The 27,027-nt window shown below is 41.6% G+C and overlaps 1 protein-coding gene across 2 annotated transcripts; it reads left to right on the top strand.

Annotated features, from left to right (window-relative positions):
- Window positions 1-1,679: 1,679 nt before the first annotated feature.
- On the top strand, window positions 1,680-25,360 carry LOC133542252 (protein LBH-like). 2 transcript variants are annotated; one of them, XM_061886193.1, is made up of 4 exons: window positions 1,689-2,253; window positions 21,511-21,586; window positions 22,511-22,661; window positions 25,086-25,360. In XM_061886193.1, exons 2-4 carry the CDS (start codon window positions 21,512-21,514, stop codon window positions 25,151-25,153), a joined length of 294 nt encoding a protein of 97 aa, XP_061742177.1. In that variant the 5' UTR covers window positions 1,689-2,253; window position 21,511; the 3' UTR covers window positions 25,154-25,360. The 2 variants fall into 2 exon arrangements, with proteins under 2 accessions (XP_061742176.1, XP_061742177.1); XM_061886192.1 differs by having other exon boundaries at window positions 1,680-2,253; window positions 21,511-22,661.
- The last annotated feature ends 1,667 nt before the right edge of the window (window positions 25,361-27,027 follow it).

Below are 27,027 nucleotides of genomic sequence, written 5' to 3'. Positions count from 1 at the left end.
TTGACACTACTCTTGTGTTAGCTTTCTGTTACCATCTCTTATGTTAACGGGTCGGTTTTGACCCATGTCTTAAATCAGCTGTAAAATACACTAAAAACAATGATCTATCATCCAATTTGTTTCTCATCTCTTGGTTACCTCGTTAGGCTTCCTTATCCTTGAAAATATTGGTTTTAATATTTTTGGTTTGGGCCATTGGGCCTTTTTTTGTCAGTATACCCCTCGATTTCAATTTTTAAAAATGGTAAAACGAACTTCAAGAGAATCATATAAATTAAAAAAAGGTTGTTGTGTTACCTAACTATTACTAAGGGGTATTAGAACACATCTCTTAAATAAATGTGTTTTATTAATTTTTTCATTTTAAGAATTTTAACTATAGTAACATATATGGTGTTACGGGTCAATTTCGACCCATATATATTTACTTCAAGAAAAAGGCTAAAAAGTATTTTTTTCAGCAACAGAAATCCAACATCAAACAAACAACAACCAATCAAGCAAATGAAACCAAGAGAAATAGATTACTAGTTCCAAAACTAATAAAAAACAAAATCGGAGTGGCAAAAAGTGACACTTTTAGTGTCCGTCTTGTTTGTTTTTGTACAGGATAACAAGGTAAAATGAGAATCCACTAAAGCTCACATGATTGGGAGAGGAGCTGGCTGTCAGTGTGTTCAGTTTTGGCTCTTATCATTGCTTTATCATCTTATTTTTAGAACTGGGTCGAAACCGACCCTAACAACACCAAGGGCATAATTTCTACCAGAGCATTTTATAATTTGGTGAAAAAAATTAAAATGTTTTATTTTGTTGACAAAGAGGTTCCTGACAAAGTCAAAAAGCTTTGATGCAAAAAAATCAATGTATATGGTGTTTTTATGCATTTAAAAACTAAAACGGGTCGGTGCCGACCCTAACACAAGACGAAGGTTAATATCCTCAAACACGAATCTTTCATCCTCGCTCAACTTAGTGGGGAAATTGTCGTTTTCTCGGTCCGAATAGCTCTTTTTGTCGGAGGCTCCCATTAAAAACAATGAGAGGATGTGAGGAGCCATGGCGTGGCGCAGTGGGGAGAGTGGCTGTGCGCAACCCGAGCGTCCCTGGTTCAATCCCCATCTAGTACCAACCTCGTCATGTCCGTTGTGTCCTGAGCAAGACACCTCACCCTTGCTCCTGATGGGTGCTGGTTAGCACCTTGCATGGCAGCTCCCTCCATCAGTGTGTGAATGTGTGTGTGAATGGGTAAATGTGGAAGGAGTGTCAAAGCGCTTTGAGTACCTTGAAGGTAGAAAAGCGCTATACAAGTACAACCCATTTATCATTTATCAACAGGTGACGTCATAGTCTGCGACTTCCGGTAAAGGCAGGGCTTTTCTGTTAGCGACCAAAAGTTTATCGTCGATGTTCTCTACTAAATCCTTTCAGCAAAAATATGGCAATATCGCGAAATTATCAAGTATGACACACAGAATGGACCTGCTATCCCCGTTTAAACAGGAAAATCTCATTTTAGTAGGCCTTTAACTTTAAACAACAGGCATGTTTTTCAATAAGAGGGGCAATACTGCATTTACACCCAAGAGGGAGACACAGCTCACCTTAAATGTTTCCCAACCGTTGAAGCGCTGTTTCAGTGAATCAGGTGGCAAGAAAAAAGCATTAACATGACTCACTGTCCGACATCTTTTCATAGCTAGCACTTAGATAACTTTACAGTCGGACAGTTCGAACAGGTACAGGTCAGGTATAAACCACTTACCCGACTTTAACTATCTTACTGGAGTTGTGTGACATTATAAGGACATTTACCTCTTCGAATAGACGACGCGGTTAAAGTTTTTTTTGCTAACTTTAAACCGTCCGCGCCGCCATCGCGCCTAAATGTGTGCCGCCTTCAAGTGACGCTCGTAACGCCCGTAAATGTAAACTACCTTCTTATCTTCATAACTCCTCCTCTTTTTAAACCATCTTTAATTCTTAATAGTTGCCAGGGGAAACGTGTAACGTTTAATTAAGGATGCCCCGAGAAGATGAATATGCCGCCTACGTCCGGTTCGCGTGGGGAATGGCCACATTTCCGAGGGTACTGGAAGTTGAAGCTCCGCGGCCAGTGCGCATGCTCCCGGCACTTGGATGCCAAGCGGCGAACTTGCCTGCCCGTCGCCCACAACAGCCTGCATCCTCTTCATCAGCACCAGTGTGATGAAGACAGTCCTGCTCTGACATTCTGGATCAGCCTGCATACAGGTAGGGAGAGTCTTTATTTATTTATTTTTTTTAACACATTTTTTAGGCGCATTTTATCCGGCACAGTGCCACCTGGTGTGCTTTAAAAATAATAGAAAATAAAAAACAATAAAAGTGTTTTAAATGTGATTAAAAAGTAGGACATTTGGCATCAGATCTGTTAATATTGAAGAGTGTTTTCAAGTGTGGGTGTAGCAGAAGCTGGTATATTATAATACCACTAGTAATACTGTATATTTAAGGTTCATTAATACTTTATCTTTTAGTTTCACCTGTTGTGTGGCATGCAGGAAAAGCTCTGTAATTTATTGTTGCACTTCAGGAGTATTTCTGTAGGGTACAATATACGTCCTTTATTACTCTATTTTGGGGCGGTACGAGAGACAAAAGGTGCTCTTTGTGGCAGGAGAGGTTGTCGTGACTCTGACCTGGGTGCAGTCCTTTTACCTGAATACCAGGAGGGCCACTGCGGACCGGAATCATCTTCCGGGGAAAATCTCCATCGTCCATCCATCCATCATCTTCCGCTTATCCGAGGTCGGGTCGCGGGGGCAGCAGCCTAAGCAGGGAAGCCCAGACTTCCATATCTCCAGCCACTTCGTCTAGCTCTTCCCGGGGGATCCCGAGGCGTTTCCAGGCCAGCCGGGAGACATAGTCTTCCCAACGTGTCCTGGGTCTTCCCCGTGGCCTCCTACCAGCTGGACGTGCCCTAAACACATCCCTAGGGAGGCGTTCGGGTGGCATCCTGACCAGATGCCCGAACCACCTCATCTGGCTCCTCTCGATGTGGAGGAGCAGCGGCTTTACGTTGAGCTCCTCCCGGATGGCAGAGCTTCTCACCCTATCTCTAAGGGAGAGCCCCGCCACCCGGCGGAGGAAACTCATTTCGGCCGCTTGTACCCGTGATCTTATCCTTTCGGTCATGACCCAAAGCTCATGACCATAGGTGAGGATGGGAACGTAGATCGACCGGTAAATTGAGAGCTTTGCCTTCCGGCTCAGCTCCTTCTTCACCACAACGGATCGATACAACGTCCGCATTACTGAAGACGCCGCACCGATCCGCCTGTCGATCTCACGATCCACTCTTACCTCACTCGTGAACAAGACTCCTAGGTACTTGAACTCCTCCACTTGGGGCAGGGTCTCCTCCCCAACCCGGAGATGGCACTCCACCCTTTTCCATCGTATATATACGAAAAGGGGGGGAAAAGCAGCGGTAGAGGAGTTGAGATGTGTTGCATGTGGAAAACAGACCTAAGGATACACCTGCGTGCGCAGTGGTTCTTATACAAACACCCATTGTTGCTCCCCCACCAAGGCAATGCAAGATTATCTTTCTCAGCTGTGGTAGTAATGACAATATCAAACAAACATAAGAAGTCTGGAGCTAAAGTTAGAGAAGTTTCTTAAGCGCAATAATTATGACTAAACTGGTGAAACTATATTTACAATTTACTGTAATTCTATTGACAGTTTAGTTAAGAAACACATTCATTATTTTATTACTTTAGTTTACGTTGTAACACACCATTATTGTACGTGACAGTGTTTTTCGTCAGTGATTAATGAGTCGCTTCTCATGCAGTATATTTGGTTTGTACTCATTTTTTCCTAATCTGGCTGACCTAAGGCACAAGACATTAAAACAACATTGAGAACTTGTTGAGTTAGGTACTGACAAACAAACATAACGTTGAAACAACATGCTTTTTGACAAAGTTTAATCAATTTTGGGTTCTGATGTTAATTAGACCATTGAATTTTGATCATTTCCCAACCAGTATTGTACAACACAAATACAACGTTGAAACAACATGCTTTTTGTGTTTATTCAATGTCAGGTTGTGTTGTTGATTTGACCGTTGAAATTTGGTCATTTCCCAACCAATATTCTTCAACACAAATACAACGTTGAAACAACATGCTTTTTGACGTTTATTCAATGTCAGGTTCTGACATTGATCAGAACATTGAATTTTGATCATTTCCCAACCAATATTCTACACCACAAATACAACGTTGAAACAACATGCTTTTTGACGTTTATTCAATGTCAGGTTCTGACATTGATCAGAACATTGAATTTTGGTCATTTCCCAACCAATATTCTACACCACAAATACAACGTTGAAACAACATGCTTTTTGCGTTTATTCAATGTCAGGTTGTGACGTTGATTTGACCGTTGAAATTTGGTCATTTCCCAACCAATATTCTACACCACAAATACAACGTTGAAACAAAATGCCTTTTGTGTTTATTCAATGTCAGGTTGTGTTGTTGATTTGACCGTTGAAATTTGGTCATTTCCCAACCAATATTCTTCAACACAAATACAACGTTGAAACAACATGCTTTTTGCGTTTATTCAATGTCAGGTTGTGACGTTGATTTGACCGTTGAAATTTGGTCATTTCCCAACCAATATTCTACACCACAAATACAACGTTGAAACAACATGCTTTTTGTGTTTATTCAATGTCAGGTTGTGTTGTTGATTTGACCGTTGAAATTTGGTCATTTCCCAACCAATATTCTTCAACACAAATACAACGTTGAAACAACATGCTTTTTGACGTTTATTCAATGTCAGGTTCTGACATTGATCAGAACATTGAATTTTGGTCATTTCCCAACCAATATTCTACACCACAAATACAACGTTGAAACAACATGCTTTTTGCGTTTATTCAATGTCAGGTTGTGACGTTGATTTGACCGTTGAAATTTGGTCATTTCCCAACCAATATTCTACACCACAAATACAACGTTGAAACAAAATGCCTTTTGTGTTTATTCAATGTCAGGTTGTGTTGTTGATTTGACCGTTGAAATTTGGTCATTTCCCAACCAATATTCTTCAACACAAATACAACGTTGAAACAACATGCTTTTTGCGTTTATTCAATGTCAGGTTGTGACGTTGATTTGACCGTTGAAATTTGGTCATTTCCCAACCAATATTCTACACCACAAATACAACGTTGAAACAACATGCTTTTTGCGTTTATTCAATGTCAGGTTGTGACGTTGATTTGACCGTTGAAATTTGGTCATTTCCCAACCAATATTCTACACCACAAATACAACGTTGAAACAACATGCTTTTTGTGTTTATTCAATGTCAGGTTGTGTTGTTGATTTGACCGTTGAAATTTGGTCATTTCCCAACCAATATTCTTCAACACAAATACAACGTTGAAACAACATGCTTTTTGACGTTTATTCAATGTCAGGTTCTGACATTGATCAGAACATTGAATTTTGGTCATTTCCCAACCAATATTCTACACCACAAATACAACGTTGAAACAACATGCTTTTTGCGTTTATTCAATGTCAGGTTGTGACGTTGATTTGACCGTTGAAATTTGGTCATTTCCCAACCAATATTCTACACCACAAATACAACGTTGAAACAAAATGCCTTTTGTGTTTATTCAATGTCAGGTTGTGTTGTTGATTTGACCGTTGAAATTTGGTCATTTCCCAACCAATATTCTTCAACACAAATACAACGTTGAAACAACATGCTTTTTGCGTTTATTCAATGTCAGGTTGTGACGTTGATTTGACCGTTGAAATTTGGTCATTTCCCAACCAATATTCTACACCACAAATACAACGTTGAAACAAAATGCTTTTTGTGTTTATTTAATGTCAGGTTGTGTTGTTGATTTGACCGTTGAAATTTGGTCATTTCCCAACCAATATTCTTCAACACAAATACAACGTTGAAACAACATGCTTTTTGACGTTTATTCAATGTCAGGTTCTGACATTGATCAGAACATTGAATTTTGGTCATTTCCCAACCAATATTCTACACCACAAATACAAAGTTGAAACAACAAGCTTTTTGCGTTTATTCAATGTCAGGTTGTGACGTTCATTTGACCGTTGAGATTTGGTCATCTCCCAACCAACAACGTGGATCCAACGTTTTCTCAATTTACAAGTTACTTACTATTTTGCAACGTAGTTTCACAGTCATTTTTAAAGGACATGTATGTAAAATCAATGTTGTATCAATGTCTCGTGTCTGCTGGGAAGATTTATGTGATAAATAGATATTAATCTTTGGGATTAACACATGGTATCATATCATTTGACAAGGTTGTAAACTGTAAGTAGGTTGGATGTGATTATTGAATACAATTAACATCAAGAGTAAGATGACTATTTCAGTTTTAATATTTTGAGTGGGCGCTTCTGTTTTGGAAAAGTTGGGCCCTGAGGTTAAAAATGGGAATAACCTCTCCTGACTGTAGAGCTGCATTAATTGTTTAAATCAGTGATTCTCAAACTGTGGTATGTGTAAAACTCCATCTCGTGGTAGACCAAATAATTACTTGACTAAAGTACAGTGTTTTATTTTCCTGTATTCAAACACAGTGCTATTGTTCAAACTGTGAGTAATGTTGCAGTGGCCAAACATATTGAATATATTTGCTTTATCTGCCTTGCTTTAATCAATCCTTAGGCCTACTGCACTACAGTATTTTAATGTTGGTCATTATGGCGGTACCTGGTGAGCCAAGTGTTTTTTGAGGTTGTTTTAAATCAATTACTTTGATTAGATAATATGTTTTAGAAAATTATCCTTTATTGAGTCGAACTAATTTAAATTTATCGAATCCAAACCGCGGTAAGTGTCCAAACTTTAAATTCCAGGCACAAGACATTGCCGCAACGTTGATTATACATACATGTCCTTTAAAACATCCAACCATCCATCCGTTTTGTACCAATTTTGCAAAATCGTCATATTTGTAAATTGAGACAATGTAGATGTTCAATGTTGGATCCACGTTGTTGGTTGAGAAGTGACCAAATTTCAATGGTCAAATCAACGTCACAACCTGACAATGAATGAACGTTGTCAAAAAGAAGGTTGTTTCAACGCTGTATTTGTGTTGTAAAACACTGGTTAGAAAATGACCAATACTCAATGATCAAATCAACGTCAGAACCCAACATTGATAAAACGTCAGCAAAACGCATGTTGTTTCAACGTTGTATTTGTGTTGATGAATACTGGTTGAGAAATTAACAAAAATCCATGGTCAAATCCACATCAGAATCCAACATTAATTAATCGTCGTCAAAAAGCATGTTGTTTCAACGTTGTATTTGTGTTGTAAAACACTGGTTGGAAAATGACAGAAATTCAACGATCAAATCGACGTTAGGACCCAACATTGATTAAACATTGTCAAAAAGCATGTTGTTTCAACGTTGTATTTGTGTTGTAAAACACTGGTTGGAAAATGACCAAAACTGAATGATCAAATCAACGTCAGAACCCAACATTGATAAAACGTCGTTAAAAAGCATGTTGTTTCAACGTTGTATTTGTGTTGTAGAATATTGGTTGGAAAATGACCAAAATTCAATGGTCAAATCCACATCAGAACCCAACATTGATTAAACATCGTCAAAAAGCATGTAGTTTCAACGTTATGTTTGAGTTGCCCAACGTCAGGACCTAATTCAACAAGTTATCAACGTTGTTTCAATGTCTTGTGCCTGCTGAGATAGTTTTCAGTGGCCATTACAATAGCGCACGTTATCAGGGTGGTGTGTGGGCGCTGTGTTCAGAAGAGTTTTTGAATTATGGTTTTATTAATGCACACACGTTAAAATGGCAATTTCAATGTGGATAATGTGCATTTGTTAGAAAATATGAATGAACTTTCAAGCAAACAGAAAAAAACTATTGTTTATTTTAACTCTTTTCCCGAATTTACGCATTGTGGTTATAAACTGTGCTTTATCTGATTACTTGAATAATCAAACAAACTAATCGATTCCTAAAATAATTGATAGCTGCAGCCCTACATGACTGCTTTAGATATTTAATAGCAATCCAATGAACATAATGCACACATTATATTTCTATTAGAGCACAAAAATCTTGCCAATTAAGAATAAAAGATCATTTAATTTGATGTATTGTACAGAACGTGGTGGTGGGGGGGGGGGGGGGGGGACTTCCCAGTATGCTTTCCTTTAACCGAGTATTCAAAATGGATGAACTTGTGCTTAATTTTAGTGTCAAATATATTTTAGTCCAAAACTATTGTTAAATATAACAGATTCAGGAGTATCTCTGAATCGCAATGAATGTGATTCTATTTCCTGTAATTCCTATTCAACATCCTGTGGGGTTGGAGCCAATTCTATTAGAATTTGCAAAATCATTTTTTCAGAAGCCTGATATGCAACATGTTAATCACCACCAATAACCCGTCCACTTGTGAAATACAAAAATAAAACTTCAAAGTGTCATCCAAGTGGAGGTATGACTTAAAGAAGGATGTACTGTATGAGCCCCTTTATATTAGAAATAAAGCATGACTGAAGCCTCATGCTTGGCATTGGAATTTTAATTCTGTGACGCTTCACTGGAACCAGATCAGACTGGAATCACATGCGGACTACCACGGGGCTCAGGGTCCATACCTCCGCAGACCTTCTAATTCTGTCCGAAGATCGGGCCCGAGCGAGCACTCCTTGCCTCCAGAGGGACAATCCCGGCCTCTGATGGGGAATAAAGCTTGTATTGTCTGCCGTGCCGCCGCCTGGGGAAAGGCAGAGGCAATCCCAGGTTCCACACAGAGGTCTCGCCAACGTCGAGGCTCCCCCCGTCTTGAAGGCAGTAATCGCCGCATAACGCTACACATGAATGCCACCCCCCCCCCAAATCAGCTGTGGGCTTTGTGCACTCAGGCAAAGTGCTCCACTTACACAATCAGAGGCATGAAACCTCATTGTTTGTACCCATGGCAACAGCGGCAGCCCGTCACTGTCTGGTTGTATAAAAAGTGCCCTTTCACGCAACTTGCGTGCGCACATGGAAGAGAGCCGAGTCCTCCACGCTTTCCAGGTGTCGCCGCCGGAGAGGCAGGCTGAAGGACGTTAGTGGCCGCATCTCCATGGTAATGGAGTTGACAAAGCGAGCTGTTGATCGTCGCTCGGCTATTGCCGAGCATGCAGCCGACACCAAATGGCCAACAGCTGCCGACTGCGCCACAGAAAAAGGATGTTTGTTTGAGGCCGAATAGAATCTCCGAAAGATCCACTTTGTGCCCCTGTTAGTGCCACTGCTAACACAACTAGTCAATTAAAAAATTTAAATAATACATCTATTTTACACCGAAGAGACAACGGACTATAAGGATGGCTTCAGGCTGCTGAGGAAGGTTTATTGACACTTCAATCAATCAATCAATGTTTATTTATATAGCCCCAAATCACAAATGTCTCAAAGGACTGCACAAATCATTACGACTACAACATCCTCGGAAGAACCCACAAAAGGGCAAGGAAAACTCACACCCAGTGGGCAGGGAGAATTCACATCCAGTGGGACGCCAGTGACAATGCTGACTATGAGAAACCTTGGAGAGGACCTCAGATGTGGGCAACCCCCCCCCCTCTAGGGGACCGAAAGCAATGGATGTCGAGCGGGTCTAACATGATACTGTGAAAGTTCAATCCATAGTGGCTCCAACACAGCTGCGAGAGTTCAGTTCAAGCGGATCCAAGACAGCAGCGAGAGTCCCGTCCACAGGAGACCATCTCAAGCGGAGGCGGATCAGCAGCGTAGAGATGTCCCCAACCGATACAGGCGAGCGGTCCATCCTGGGTCCCGACGAGCGGTCCATCCTGGGTCTCGACTCTGGACAGCCAGTACTTCATCCATGGTCATCGGACCGGACCCCCTCCACAAGGGAGGGGGGGACATAGGAGAAAGAAAAGAAGCGGCAGATCAACTGGTCTAAAAAGGAGGTCTATTTAAAGGCTAGAGTATACAGATGAGTTTTAAGGTGAGACTTAAATACTGAGGTAGCATCTCGAACTGTTACCGGGAGGGCATTCCAGAGTCCTGGAGCCCGAACGGAAAACGCTCTATAGCCCGCAGACTTTTTTTGGGCTCTAGGAATCACTAATAAGCCGGAGTCTTTTGAACGCAGATTTCTTGCCGGGACATATGGTACAATACAATCGGCAAGATAGGATGGAGCTAGACCGTGTAGTATTTTATACGTAAGTAGTAAAACCTTAATGTCACATCTTAAGTGCACAGGAAGCCAGTGCAGGTGAGCCAGTACAGGCGTAATGTGATCAAACTTTCTTGTTCTTGTCAAAAGTCTAGCAGCCGCATTTTGTACCAACTGTAATCTTTTAATGCTAGACATGAGGAGACCTGAAAATAATACGTTACAGTAATCGAGACGCATGGATAATGATCTCGGCGTCTTTAGTGGACAAAATGAAGCGAATTTTAGCGATATTACGGAGATGAAAGAAGGCCGTTTTAGTAACGCTTTTAATGTGTGACTCATCATCTAGAGTGGAAATAGGAAGAAAGCTTCCTGTTCTGGTCCTAATTCTACTTTTCCAAGTTCTAAGATTAGTTATAGCAGGGGTCGGGAACCTTTTTGGCTGAGAGAGCCATGAAAGCCACATATTTAAAATTGTATTTCCGTGAGAGCCATATAATATTTTTTAACACTGAATACAACTAGATGCGTGCATTAACGTAGAAGCAGTAGAAAATGGATGAATGGATTTTTAGGTAACACCAACATATTTAGAGTATAATAAGTCTCTTATTCTTCTTAATAACATTGTTATTCTGAAGCTAGCCATCCATTTCTACCGTTTGTCCCGTACCCGGTGGAAACCTGCACAGTCACGGGGAGAACATGCAAACTCCACACGGAAAGATCTCGAGACCGGGATTGAACTCAGGACCTTTGTATTGTGAGGCACACGCTCAAACCCCCCTACCACTGTGCTGTTCATAGTAGTGTGTGTGTTAAATGTTATTATTGAAATATTATTGATGGAGAGCAGGTCTTGTTGTGAATTCAGTTTTTGAGATGCTGTGCAATTATAATTAATAAAATCCTTTCAAGACCGATGTTTAGGAATTTCGTTGACTAAATCTAAATTAATTTAGATGACTAAAACACATTTTGGTTAAAAGACTAACTGAAACTAATTGAAAAACCTGTCAAAAATTAACATTGGTGAACATTTTTTACACTCAATGTTTTTCCCTTTAAAAACATTGAATTGTAAGGTTTTTTTTAATAATATTTGCTTGAAACAGTGGATGTCTCTGCACAATTATTTGCACTTAAACATGTATGTTTGTAGTAATAAATATAATTATAACATTTTAACATAATGTTTGTGTTCAGTTACAATAATAAATAAAATACTTCTTACCATTAATGCGAATTCTTAAACGGGTGCGGTAGAAACGAATGGATGGATTAAAAATACATGAGAATGTTTTATATTTCGAACATCATTTTTAACACTGTGATTACCAGCGGAATTATTCATTACTTATCGTCTTTAGCAATGTAAGCAAAGATTTATCTGAGAGCCAGGTGCAGTCATCAAAAGAGCCACATCTGGCTTTAGAGCCATAGGTTCCCTACCCCTGAGTTATAGTTATGTTATTGTAGCGTAGGAAGAGTGAGTATTTCAACCCCTGGTGATTTGGTAAATTTAGGCCCTTACACAGACATTGACTGCAGGCAATTTTAGGGTCGACATACAATTTGTGTCATGATCCGTGACCCGGATCATGTTTTTGTTATTTTCTGCTGGTTTTGGACTCCCTTAGCTCCGGATGTTGTGCACACTTGAGTTTTTTTAGTTACCATGACTACTTATTATTTTCACCTGCCTCTGATTGGTGTTCGGGACGCTCACCCGTTTCTCAAACACTAATCAGAGGCATTATTTAAGCCTGCCTTTGCCAGTCAGTCGGCCTGGCTTCTTTGTTTGCTACACGCAACTGCTACGTGAGTTCCCCTGTCTGTAGTCTATGCTAAGTGTTAGCCCTAGCATCCAGTGCAATTGGCAGTTTTTTTCCTTCGTCCACCTCAGTAGAAGCATTTAAGTCTCACCTTAAAACTCATTTGTATACTCTAGCCTTTAAATAGACTCCCTTTTTAGACCAGTTGGTCTGCCGTTTCTTTTCTTTTTCTTCTATGTCCCACTCTCCTTTGTGGAGGGAGTCCGGTCCGATCCGGTGGCCATGTACTGCTCGCCTGTGTATCGGCTGGGGACATCTCTGCGCTGCTGATCCGCCTCCGCTTGGGATGGTTTCCTGCTGGCTCCGCTGGGAACGGGACTCTCGCTGCTGTGTTGGATCCGCTTTGGACTGGACTCTCGCGACTGTGTTGGATCCATTATGGATTGAACTTTCACAGTATCATGTTAGACCCGCTCGACATCCATTGCTTTCCTCCTCTCCAAGGTTCTCATGGTCATCATTGTCACCGACGTCCCACTGGGTCATTATTGTCACCGATGTCCTACTGGGTGTGAGTTTTCCTTGCCCTTATGTGGGCCTACCGAGGATGTCGTAGTGGTTTGTGCAGTCCTTTGAGACACTAGTGATTTAGGGCTATATAAGTAAACATTGATTGATTGATTGATGGTCTTGTTTTTTCTGTTTTTGGTGCTTCTTTGATTCTCAAGAATAAATCATGTGGCTACCTGCAAGTCCTGTCCGGAGTGGTCCGTTTGCATCCCGGGGGAACGAACCTCGCACCAAACTGCAACCCCGCCGTAACAACATCTCAGGACGGATTTTGGTCAAAGACACCTCCGTGTGGTGCTGTAGTTGTTGTTGTTGTTGTGTGAATCCCCAAGCATGTACAAACCCCGTTTCCTTATGAGTTGGGAAATTGTGTTAGATGTAAATAGAAACAGAATACAATGATTGGCAAATCATTTTCAACGCATATTCAGTTGAATATGCTACAAAGACAACATATTTGATGTGCAAACTGATAAACTTTTTTTTTTTTTTGCAAATAATCATTAACTTTAGAATTTGATGCCAGCAACACGTGACAAAGAAGTTGGGAAAGGTGGCAATAAATACTAATACAATTGAGGAATGCTCATCAAAAACTCATTTGGAACATCCCACAGGTGTGCAGGCTAATTGGGAACGGGTGGGTCCCATATATTTGGGTATAAAAACAGCTTCCCAAAAAATGCTCAGTCTTTCACAAGAAAGCATGGGGCGAGGTACACCCCTTTATCCACAACTCCGTGAGCAAATAGTCAAACAGTTTAAGAACAACGTTTCTCAAAGTGCAATTGCAAGAAATTTAGGGATTTCAACATCTACGGTCCATAATATCATCAAAAAGTTCATAGAATCTGGAGAAATCACTCCACGTAAGCGGCATGGCCGGAAACCAACATTGAATGACCGTGACTTTCGATCCCTCAGACGGCACTGTATCAAAAACCGACATCAATCTCTAAAGGATATCACCACATGGGCTCAGTAACACCCAGAAAACCACTGTCACTAAATACAGTTCGTCGCTACATCTGTAAGTGAAAGTTAAAGCTCTACTATGCAAAGAGAAAGCCATTTATCAACAACATCCAGAAACGCCGCCAGCTTCTCTAGGCTTGAGATTATCTAAGATGGACTGATGCAAAGAGGAAAAGTGTTCTGTGGTCTGACGAGTCCACATTTCAATTTTTGGGGGAAATATTCGACTTTGTGTCATCCGGACCAAAGGGGAAGCGAACCATCCAGACTGTCATCGACGCAAAGTTCAAAAGCCAGCATCTGTGATGGTATGGGGGTGCATTAGTGCCCAAGGCATGGGTGACTTACACATCTGTGAAGGCACCAATAATGCTGAAAGGTACATACAGGTATTGGAACAACATATGCTGCTATCTAAGCGCAGTCTTTTTAATGGACGCCCCTGCTTATTTCAGCAAGACAATGCCAAGCCACATTCAGCACGTGTTACAACAGCGTGGCTTCCTAAACAAAGAGTGCGGGTACTTTCCTGGCCCGCCTGCAGTCCAGACCTGTCTCCCATCGAAAATGTGTTCCGCATTATGAAGCGTAAAATACAACCATTGAAAATGAATGGAACAATTTTCAAACATGCACAACTCCCACATTTCTCTCCCGATTAGAACCGTTCCACTCACCTTGGACAATCAAACTACCATTTTGCAAGTTCAAAACATTTTTCCCAAAGTTCTATTTTCACCTCTTCCTGGAAATCTTTCATAGTCCACATTTTTTAACCGTTTTTGACCATTCCACCTTCAAAACATCCCTCTTAGTTGGGACGACACATGCTCCTATTTTTATTTTTGTAAAAATGACCAGTCTTCCCAAAATTGCAGGAACTCCGAAATACCCATTCTCAATTCAAACTGTTACTACGTCAATATTTTTCGACCGATTCCAAAAATTCCCGCACCAACCCATTCATATCATCTAGGACAATTGTATTAGTATAAATATTTTTTTAAATCCCCGTTTTCCCGACATTCACAAATTTCCAGGAAATTCCCATTCAAATTAATGGACATCTTTATCGTTCTACAATGCCCTAAATTCTCAAAATGTTGCACCATTTTTAAACACCATTCCGACCTTTCAACCATCTACCCACAGTACTCCTCCGATATAGCAAACACAAACCATGTTTTTCCTTTCTCAAAATTCCCGGTTTTCCCGGGATTCCCCGGAATTTTCTCCCCATTGACAATAAATAGGCATTATACAGTCTACTGCATATCCCACATTTCTCATACTATTTGAACCATTCGAACATGCACACACTTGACATTCAAGCAGGCATGTTTCCCAGTTTGGAAAAATCCCTGATTACCTGGAATTACCAGGAATTTCCCCGCCTTGAAAATGAATCGGCAATGTATAAACCTGTCCACATCCCGCATTTCTCAACAGATTCGAACCGTCCCAACATCCATTTACTCCACTCACCCTGGACATTCAAGCATTTCAATTCTACCCAGGCGTTTAGGCGGTTTGGCGGCTTGCACACATAGGGCATTCACACGAAATTCCTAGCGGGATTGCAAATTCTAGTTCTTGTTGAGCAATTTAAGTCTCTAAACAAGACTCACAAAGATTACCTGCCTGAAGTTCACTTCGTAAATTGTAGCAGTTCATAAGACCTGTGGGAGTTCAGGTCAACCTCTGACACCGGGAGCACCAAGGCTCAGCGGTTGCATCCAACGTCGGGGAAAGGTTGCGGCCATCACACGCAGAAGAATGGCGGTTGCACATGCGCGAAGCAACGTTTTTTATTCTCACTCCATTTTCAAAGCCGCTGACCTTGCTTGCCGCAGTTTTACCACAGATGCAGAGGCATGATGACCAGAAGGTAAGCAGCACCAAGTTCCTGGGGGTGCAGATCACTGACAATATAACCTGGTCCCTACACAAAGGAGCTCTTGTAAAAAGAGCTCAGCAGCGCATGCCCTTTTTGCGTCGGATGAAAAGAGCACAGCTCCCTCCCCCCATTCTCACCACATTCTACAGAGGCACTGTAGAATGGCTACTTGCAACAAAATGTCGTTCTTATTTGTACTGTAAAGTTCAAATTTGACAATAAAAAGGAAGTCTAAGTCTAAGCCGCCGGTTCCTGAGGGTTGATGTCTCCTGGGTTTTCACCAGAGCCCTGTTAGTAACCAGACCTCTCTGCCATGGGTAACCCTACCATGTACCAAAGTTCCAGATGGTAGTGAAGTGAAGTGAATTATATTTATATAGCGCTTTTTCTCTAGTGACTCAAAGCACATTACATAGTGAAACCCAATATCTAAGTTACATTTAAACCAGTGTGGGTGGCGCTGGGAGCAGGTGGGTAAAGTGTCTTGCCCAAGGACACAACGGCAGTGACTAGGATGGCGGAAGCGGGGATCGAACCTGCAACCCTCAGGTTGCTGGCACGACCGCTCTACCAACCGAGCTATACCGCTCGGTTGGTATACACTGTCACATTTCCACCGTCCCCACCACGATGAGGAAGGGTTGGATTGTAGTTGGACTTCTAAGCATATCTCTGCAAACAAACACCTCCATTTTGCTGCCATGTGACTACATCACGTGCTCCTTCTCAGTCTAATCCACAGCAGAGCGTGTTAGCAATGCTTTTTTTTGATGTCTGTGGTCCCAACTCTCACAATCATCCTTACAGTTCCAGACCAGGTGAAATCTGGCATGGAGCTTCAGAACGAGGCTTAATGATGGTTATCTTTTATTTTGCCATTTATCAGTTATTGCCAATTGTGTCTTCCCCACTAAGTTTCTTCAAAACCCGTTTCCAAATGAGTTGGGAAAATTGTGTTAGATGTAAATATAAACGGAATACAACGATTTGCAAATCATTTTCAACCCATGTTCAGTTGAATATGCTACAAAGACAACATATTTGATGTTCAAACTGATAAACTTTTTTTGTTGTTGCAAATAATCATTAACTTCAGAATTTGATGCCAGCAACACGTGACAAAGAAGTTGGGAAAGGTGGCAATAAATACTGATAAAGTTGAAAAAATTCTCATCAAACACTTATTTGGAACATTCCACAGGTGTGCAGGCTAATTGGGAACAGGTGGGTGCCATGATTGGGTATAAAACCAGCTCCCATGAAATGCTAATTAATTCACAAACAAGGATGGGGCGAGGGTCACCAATTTGTAAGCAAATTGTCAAACAGTTTTAGAACAACATTTCTCAACGAGCTATTGCAAGGAATTTAGGGATTTTACCATCTACGGTCCGTAAACTCATCAAAAAGTTCAGAGAATCTGGAGAAATCACTGCACGTAAGCGATGATATTACAAACTTTTGATCCCTCAGGCGGTACTGCATAAAAAAAACGACATCAGTGTGTAAATGATATCACCACATGGGCTCAGGAACACTTCATTAAACCACTGTCAGTAACTACAGTTGGTCGCTACATCTGTAAGTGCAAGTTAAAACTACTATGCAAAGCGAAACCCATCTATCAACAATATCCTGGTTGGGCCCGAGCTCACCTAAGACGGACTGATCCAAAGTGGAAAGGTGTTCTGTGGTCTGACGAGTTTACATTTCAAATTATATTTGGAGACAGAGAACGTGGTGTCCTCCAGAACAAAGAGGAAAATAACCATTCGGATTGTTGTAGGCGCAAAAGTTCAAAAGCCAGCATCTGTGATGGTATGGGGGTGCATTAGTGCCCAAGGCATGGGTAACTTACACATCTGTGAAGACACCATTAATGCTGAAAGGTCCATACAGGTTTTTGAGCAACATATGTTGTCATCCAAGGCAACGTTATAATGGACGCCCCTGCTTATTTCAGCAAGACAAGTGTTACAGCAGTCCAGACCTGTCTCCCATCGAAAATGTGTGGCGCATTATGAAGCGTAAAATACAACAGCGGAGACCCCGGACTGTTGAACGACTGAAGCTCTACATAAAAAAAGAATCGGAAAGAATTCCACTTTCAAAGCTTCAACAATGAGTTTCTTTAGTTCCTAAACGTTTATTGAGTGTTGTTAAAAGAAAAGGTGATGTAACACAGTGGTGAACATGCCCTTTCCCAACTACTTTGGCATGTGTTGCAGCCATGAAATTCTAAGTTATTATTTGCACACAAAAAAAATAAAGTTTATGAATTTGAACATCAAATATGTTGTCTTTGTAGTGCATTCAACAGAATATGGGTTGAAAAGGATTTGCTAATCATTGTATTCTGTTTATATTTACATCTAACACAATTTCCCAACTCATATGGAAACGGGGTTTGTATCTAGTAGATGTCCATTCCAGCCTTGTGCAAGGCTACAATTTTTTTACAGCTCTTTGGTCTTGCCCATGGTGGTGTAGAGGTTTGAAAGGAAGATAGTATTTGTGACAGGTGCAATTTTTCCTATGATTTTTTTTTATGTGTGTGTAAGCAAACACAAAAACTCCCTGAGCCTTTAGTGGAGCGCATGTGGGCAACAACATACTTACATACTGTTTATTATAATAATAACATTACAGCAGTCATTTTCATGGGATTATTTTTTTAATATAAGTGATTTGGTCCACTTACAATGAAATGGTTGTTTTCATGAGCTGTGTACAGGTCCTACTTTTGAGAGAATGTGCACCCCTTTCAGAGGTCAGATTTAGTTCCCCTTAAAACATTCACATGTTGCACAATGAGAGGTAAGCATGGGATAAAGTGTACATTCCTGTAACTTTCTGTTTGTAACGTATATATTTTTATTTGCATTTCTGTAATCTAGTGTCAGCATTTCATGATTAATATCCATAAATTAACATTCTTAATAAATGACGGGGGGGGGGGGGGGGTTTCCCAAGATGGCGCTGCTGTAGTGGCTGCTGTAGGCAGGAGCTCTGTGCTCTTGTGTCATCCTTTTGTGTTTCCCTCTTGTTTTCATGTCTTATTATATTTTTTTGCCTTTTGGTCCGGGACCCTTTGGGACTGTGTGACAAGGGGTGCCACTTTCGTGACCTCTGTGGTGCTTTTTTTTGTGGACTTCTGGATCTGCCTCCCGGGAGCCTTTTGGCCATGGAGACCAGCTGCTGGGTGTCTGCCACACCGGAGTCGGTTTGGAGGGACTGGCGGAGATGCGGATGAGGGGACAGGACTGCAGAGTTTGGAGGGATTGGAGGAGATGCGGATGAGGGGACAGGACTGCAGAGTTTGGAGGGACTGGAGGAGGTGCGGATGAGGGGACAGGACTGTGGAGCTAGCACTGAGCTACTGGGACGGAGAGGCTTCGCTATGTCTTGGCTGGGTGAGCAGGTGTCGGACACCTCAATCACCTTGGACGTATCCTCGCTCATCCATCCGGACTGGACACAGGCCGAAAATGGAGTCGGCTGTCTTGGTTGCTTTGTTGGGTCTGCTCCTGTCTCTGGCCATGCTCCCTCCACCCCAGCGGACGATAGCGTGGAACACCCCAGAGGCCACCACAGTGGATATGTTTCTTTTACTTTTTATTCATAGCTGTATGTAGAAGTGTCTGGTTGTATCTGCTGCTTTAATGTCTTTAATGTCCTCTGTGTTCTTTGATGTTTAATGTTTCCCTCTTACACACATGGAAGAGGGATGTGTACCATGGCTATGAGTTGTTGTTTTTTTCCCTTGGCCTCAGTCTGCACCTCCTCTCCAGGGCCCAGGCTAAGACCGTTTTTTTATTTTTTTTATTTTGTTTTAATCTTCTATTCCCCCTCCTTGTTTACCTGTATCTCATCTTTTTTGTAAGGGGCGCTGGAAGCCGGCAGACCCGTCAGCGATCCTGTTCTGTCTCCCTGTAATGTTTGTCCAAACTTGAATGGGATTGGGCTGAAAATTTTGAATTTTCCTGAAGGAACTCTCCTGACGGAATAAATAAAGTACTATCTAATCTAATCTATCTAAGAATAAGCACACGTCTGATTAGGGAGTCATATTGTAACAACCTTGCATTTACACGTGGTGTTGGAGTTGTCCGAAATTTTGTGTGGCCATAAACGCATCAGGCTAAGAGCCATAAGTGTGTGTTGGTGCAGATATGATACGACAAATGACAAATAGTTCGTTTTGGCCTGGTTTATACGACAGAAAATGACCAGTTTTTCTTGATATAAGTTTTTTTTACCAATGTTTTTGGTGCAGTTACGGCCGAATAAAAACAGTTTTGCACAATAAAGTAATCGATGGAATTCCCGTCTTCTTTATAGCGTCTCGACAGACGTTACAATAATTGAACAATGTGAACGAACATTATTTTACCTGGTATTGTCACCTGTCACTCCCAGAGTTGCATTACAGAACAAATAGTTATGTGTTTATTTTTGTTCAGACTTCAGATTGGATTATTTTGTGTGAGGAAACGGGCTTCACGGTGGCAGAGGGGTTTGTGCGTTTGCCTCACAATACAAAGTTCCTGCAGTCCTGGGTTCAAATCCAGGCTCGGGATCTTTCTGTGTGGAGTTTGCATGTTCTCCCCGTGAATGCGTGGGTTCCCTCCGGGTACTCCGGCTTCCTCCCACTTCCAAAGACATGCACCTGGGGATAGGTTGATTGGCAACACTAAAATGGGCCCTAGTGTGTGAATGTGAGTGTGAATGTTGTCTGTCTATCTGTGTTGGCCCTGTGATGAGGTGGCGACTTGTCCAGGGTGTACCCTGCCTTCCGCTCGATTGTAGCTGAGATAGGCGCCAGCGCCCCCGCGACCCCAATAGGGAATAAGCGGTAGGAAATGGATGGATGGATGAATGGATACGACAGAAAATGACCAGTTTTTCTTGATATAAGTTTTTTTTACTAATGTTTTTGGTGCAGTTACGGCCGAATAAAAACAGTTTTGCACAATAAAGTAATCGATGGAATTCCCGTCTTCTTTATAGCGTCTCGACAGACGTTACGATAATTGAACAGTGTGGACGAACATTATTTTACCTGGTATTGTCACCTGTCACTCCCAGAGTTGCATTATAGAACAAGTAGTTATGTGTTTATTTTTGTTCAGACTTCAGATTGGATTATTTTGTGTGAGGAAACGGGCTTCACTTCAATTTAATTAATTAATGTTGACACACATGTTAATGAAATAGATATCAAAATATTGAAATATTTATTTAAAAAAAAAAACTAAATTATAAAAATGTATGTTTACATTAAATACTTCACGGTAGCAGAGGGGTTAGTGCGTCTGCCTCACAATACAAAGTTCCTGCAGTCCTGGGTTCAAATCCAGGCTCGGGATCTTTCTGTGTGGAGTTTGCATGTTCTCCCCGTGAATGCGTGGGTTCCCTCCGGGTACTCCGGCTTCCTCCCACTTCCAAAGACATGCACCTGGGGATAGGTTGATTGGCAACACTAAAATTGGCCCTAGTGTGTGAATGTGCGTGTGAATTTTGTTTGTCTATCTGTGTTGGCCCTGCGATGATGTGGCGATTTGTCCAGGGTGTACCCTGCCTTCCGCCCGATTGTAGCTGAGATAGGCGCCAGCGCCCCCCGCGACCCCGAAAGGGAATAACCGGTAGAAAATGGATGGATGGATGTGTGAGGAAACGTTGGGCAAGTGTAATTTGTACTGGGATAGGCTGAGGTTGGGGGAAATTTGTTAAAGGGACAGGACTTCTTAGTGTGTTTCGAGGAGACAAGTGAGTTTGTGGGGGTCAGTATGCCTGCTGGTTGGTAAGGGAGCTAGTACGTATTTGTCTCAGTCAAATACAATTGAACGTATAAACGATGTTGATTGTTATTTTATCTTTGTAAGGGCCTGGGATTACAAAATCAGCAAACAATCAAATAATCCGCTTTACTTTGTGCTTACCTTTGGGAGTTTTGTGCTGTTTCCTCAATTACTTGTGCCTTTAGAACAAAATGAGACTTAAAAGTAGGTGATTTTGTTTTGTGCAGGATGACCGAGGTGATGAACTCCCTGGAGTCGGGCTCGGACGACTTTGGTGGTGCAGCGGGAGGGGACCAGAATACCGTATCCTTCCAGAGTAGAAATATTTGGATACCATCTTGTCTTTTTGTACAGTACTGAGCCTAGGTCACACTGCAGGTCAATTCCGTTTTTGTTTTTTTTTTGCCCATAAGCGCCCTGTATTGGATTTTTCCATTTTAGCGTGAACAGTGCGATTCCGAATTTTCATATCCGACCTAGGCCTCTTTCGTATATAAAAAAAATTCTTAATAAAGACACAAACTAACCGTTAAAGAACAATAATCATTTGTCACTTATACCACAAAGCTGAGATGCAGGTTTTTTTTTTAACTTAGCATAATCTCTCATGATGAATATCAAGGGGGCCCCTCACACCCTTAAAATATTTCATATGCGGCCCTTGGCAATTTAGATGGTTTTCAGCAAGCTTTTGTTGGCCCAGGTTGCATCCAGAGGTGAGTCACGGGAGCGATGAGTAAAACGTAGGCTGGTTGTTATAAAATATCAATGTCTTATTCCAACAGAGAGGATCACTTTTCATCTTGGGACGGCGTGGCGCAGTGGTAGAGTGGCCGTGCGCAACCCGAGGGACCCTGGTTCAAATCCCACCTAGTACCAACCTCGTCACGTCCGTTGTGTCCTGAGCAAGACACTTCAACCTTGCTCCTGATGGGTGCTGGTTGGCGCCTTGCATGGCAGCTCCCTCCATCAGTGTGTGAATGGGTAAATGTGGAAGTAGTGTCAAAGCGCTTTGGGTACCTTGAAGGTAGAAAAGCGCTATACAAGTACAACCCATTTATCATCTTTGAAGTTAGCTCCAAACAACAGAAAGGCTCATTCAAGCAAACGCGTGAATGAATGAGCGTGAGTCGGTTCGCCGCCTTGCTAATCCGTTTATTTTACCGCGTCGTCGTTCCCTCACATGCGCCGTGTCACATGTTCTCCCCCCCTGACGTGAGCTTGCAGATATTCCCAGGGCCCCACGAAAGGCATCCAAAGTTGTCCAAGAGGCTTCCCTCCATCGTGGTGGAGCCCACGGACGGAGCGGAAGTGGAGAGCGGCGAGCTGCGATGGCCGCCGGAACCCAGCTCGCCAGACGCGCAGACCGCACCGGCAGGTGAGGCGGAGCACATGGTGACCTTCTGGTGTGTCACCCCCGATACGCTACCGATATCGGAGCCTTGGGTATCGGCTGATTGATACAGAACCAGCACAAATGTTTGATGAAGTGAACGGTCAATGGTATGTTCAGCTAGGAAAACTCTCACCTATTTGTTATTTAACCGTCTGGAATGGACTTGTGGTGTGGGGATTTTTGTTTGTCGTTGTGGCTCGTGCAGCCCTTTGAGACAGTCATGATTCAGGGCTATATAAGTAAACATTGATTGATTGATTTTTGCGAAACCTCATAGCCACAATAATTAATGAAGTGGAAAAAAAACTAAGAATTATTCTAACAACTTCTTCCTGTTTACACAGTTGTGACCAATCAGAGAAGAGTACACTGTTACATAGTTAGTCCAGGTTTCTTTTTGCCAGGTGAAAATAAGTTTGCCGTCAACTGATTAAGACCAGAGAAGACGTGAGAGTCCAGTCCATAGTGGATCTAACATAATAGTGAGAGTCCAGTCCATAGTGGATCTAATATAATAGTGTGAGTCCAGTCCATAGTGGATCTAACATAATAGTGAGAGTCCAGTACATAGTGGATCTAACATAATAGTGAGAGTCCAGTCCATAGTGGATCTAACATAATAGTGAGAGTCCAGTCCATAGTGGATCCAACATAATAGTGATAGTCCAGTCCACAGTGGATCTAACATAATAGTGAGAGTCCAGTCAATAGTGGATCTAACATAACCAATCAGGGAAGAGTACACTGTTACATAGTTAGTCCAGGTTTCTTTTTGCCAGGTGAAAATAAGTTTGCCGTCAACTGATTAAGACCAGAGAAGACGTGAGAGTCCAGTCCATAGTGGATCTAACATAATAGTGAGAGTCCAGTCCATAGTGGATCTAATATAATAGTGTGAGTCCAGTCCATAGTGGATCTAACATAATAGTGAGAGTCCAGTACATAGTGGATCTAACATAATAGTGAGAGTCCAGTCCATAGTGGATCTAACATAATAGTGAGAGTCCAGTCCGTAGTGGATCTAACATAATAGTGAGAGTCCAGTCCATAGTGGATCTAACATAATAGTGAGAGTCCAGTCCGTAGTGGATCTAATATAATAGTGAGAGTCCAGTCCATAGTGGATCTAACATAATAGTGAGAGTCCAGTCCATAGTGGATCCAACATAATAGTGATAGTCCAGTCCACAGTGGATCTAACATAATAGTGAGAGTCCAGTCAATAGTGGATCTAACATAACCAATCAGGGAAGAGTACACTGTTACATAGTTAGTCCAGGTTTCTTTTTGCCAGGTGAAAATAAGTTTGCCGTCAACTGATTAAGACCAGAGAAGACGTGAGAGTCCAGTCCATAGTGGATCTAACATAATAGTGAGAGTCCAGTCCATAGTGGATCTAATATAATAGAGTGAGTCCAGTCCATAGTGGATCTAACATAATAGTGAGAGTCCAGTACATAGTGGATCTAACATAATAGTGAGAGTCCAGTCCATAGTGGATCTAATATAATAGTGAGAGTCCAGTCCATAGTGGATCTAACATAATAGTGAGAGTCCAGTCCGTAGTGGATCTAATATAATAGTGAGAGTCCAGTCCATAGTGGATCTAACATAATAGTGAGAGTCCAGTCCATAGTGGATCCAACATAATAGTGATAGTCCAGTCCACAGTGGATCTAACATAATAGTGAGAGTCCAGTCAATAGTGGATCTAACATAACCAATCAGGGAAGAGTACACTGTTACATAGTTAGTCCAGATTTCTTTTTGCCAGGTGAAAATAAGTTTGCCGTCAACTGATTAAGACCAGAGAAGACGTGAGAGTCCAGTCCATAGTGGATCTAACATAATAGTGAGAGTCCAGTCCATAGTGGATCTAATATAATAGTGTGAGTCCAGTCCATAGTGGATCTAACATAATAGTGAGAGTCCAGTACATAGTGGATCTAACATAATAGTGAGAGTCCAGTCCATAGTGGATCTAATATAATAGTGAGAGTCCAGTCCATAGTGGATCTAACATAATAGTGAGAGTCCAGTCCATAGTGGATCCAACATAATAGTGATAGTCCAGTCCATAGTGGATCTAACATAATAGTGAGAGTCCAGTCAATAGTGGATCTAACATAATAGTGAGAGTCCAGTTGTGACCAATCAGGGAAGAGTACACTGTTACATAGTTAGTCCAGGTTTCTTTTTGCCAGGTGAAAATAAGTTTGCCGTCAACTGATTAAGACCAGAGAAGACGTGAGAGTCCAGTCCATAGTGGATCTAACATAATAGTGAGAGTCCAGTCCATAGTGGATCTAATATAATAGTGTGAGTCCAGTCCATAGTGGATCTAACATAATAGAAAACGCTCAAATAAAGAGCGCAAACTAACGAGGCGTCTGTATGCTCTTGCAGTTGATGTCCAGGTCCAAGCTGGTGTCGGCGAGGGGGTGTCCGGGGTGGAGATGCCGGCCTCCAAATGAACAAAACGCTGACGGTACAAAGAAAAACTCCACTGTAACTGTGACTCGGTCCCCACGTGGACCAGGGAGCTCCAATAGAAAAGCACTTATTAGTGTGTGTGGATAGAGAGCTTTGTGGCGCCAACATGAGGCCACAGTAGAAATAGCCCGCGAGCTGACCTGACAGTCGTGTCTGCACCTTGAAATAAAATGTGTTTTGTTTGTAAACGTGATCTGGACCTTATGTGTGGGTGTGACCAAAAATACAAAATGGGTTTTTTTGCTGGCTGCCACCGCTACACATTTTAAAATCAGCTTTGAACAATGACAAATAAGGAAGCAACACCACACAAAGGTTTGTATAGCAACAAAACTGTCAGGTTCAAACACTAATGGCATCTATTAAACAGGACAAGAAGCAAAGAATCAAACAGAGACAGAATTCAATTTGGCTCAATTTGAGGAGAGACAGCATCTCAGCACGCTCTTGCGAAAGATTGTACGCCTCCTCCTTTATTTGGACTTTCTCCGACCACATGGCAACAGCTTTTTCTAAGGGAAGAGGGTCGTAAACAGTTCACCGAAAAGGTCGTAAAACAGTTCAAAAAGGCGGTGCCTGGAGGGGAGCCTGGTCCTGCTTCCTCTTCGCTTTTGTCATTCTTGGGTCAGACAATATCTTTCTGTTGATTACAATACATGAAAGAAACAGAACACCTTCATTTTGCTTCCTCCCCTACACAGTGGAGTTTTACAAGCCTTCTTCTTAGTAGGTTCAAAGACAGCTTTTGGTCTTCTCGCTGGGAACTCATTTCAACACAAAGTTTTTGTGTTAACTTAGATAACATTATTCTAACAAAAACTATTGGACCAAAACACATTGAATATATCACCCGTTTATTTGGTTCAATTAACCCAGCATTGCAAAATGACCCAGCATTTGGGTTGAATATATAACGCCTTTATTTGGTTCAATTAACCCAGCATTGCAGTTAAAATGACCCAGCATTTGGGTTGAACATATCACCCGTTTATGAAGTTCGATTAACCCAGCATTTGGGTTGAATATAAAACGCCTTTATTTGGTTCAATTAACCCAGCATTGCAGTTAAAATGACCCAGCATCCGGGTTGAATATATCACCTATTTATTAAGTTCGATTAACCCAGCATTACAGTTAAAATGACCCAGCATTTGGGTTGAATATAAAACACCTTTATTTGGTTCAATTAACCCAGCATTACAGTTAAAATGACCCATCATTTGGGTTGAATATATCACCCGTTTATGAAGTTCGATTAACCCAGCATTTGGGTTGAATATATAACGCATTTATTTGGTTCAATTAAACCAGCATTGCAGTTAAAATAACCCAGCACTTGAGTTGAATATATAACGCCTTTATTTGGTTCAATTAACCCAGCATTGCAGTTAAAATGACCTAGCATCTGGGTTGAATATCTAACGCCTTTATCTGCTTCAATTAATCCAGCATTGCAGTTAAAATGAACCAGCATCTGGGTTGAATATACCACCCATTTATTAAGTTCGATTAACCCAGCATTACAGTTAAAATGACCCAGCATTTGGGTTGAATATATAACATGTTAATTTGGTTCAATTAACCCAGCATTGCTGTTAATATGACCCAGCATTTGGGTTGAATATGTAACGCCTTTATTTGGTTTAATTAACCCAGCATTGCACTTAAAATTACATAATTTTATGTCGTTTGCCACATAATTTTATGTGGACCAACAAATCATTTCAAGGGGTCATATTTTTTTTGTGCATATTTAAAACACTTCCTAAAGGTCTACAGCACGGGTGTTACACTCAAGGTCCAGGGGCCTCATCTGTTCCACCACGTCATTTAAAGTGGTCATATTAGGATTTTT

Source organism: Nerophis ophidion, linkage group LG24 (assembly GCF_033978795.1).
Source record: "Nerophis ophidion isolate RoL-2023_Sa linkage group LG24, RoL_Noph_v1.0, whole genome shotgun sequence".
NCBI classification, from domain to species: domain Eukaryota; kingdom Metazoa; phylum Chordata; class Actinopteri; order Syngnathiformes; family Syngnathidae; genus Nerophis; species Nerophis ophidion.
This window is presented reverse-complemented; position numbering and strand designations above follow the sequence as displayed.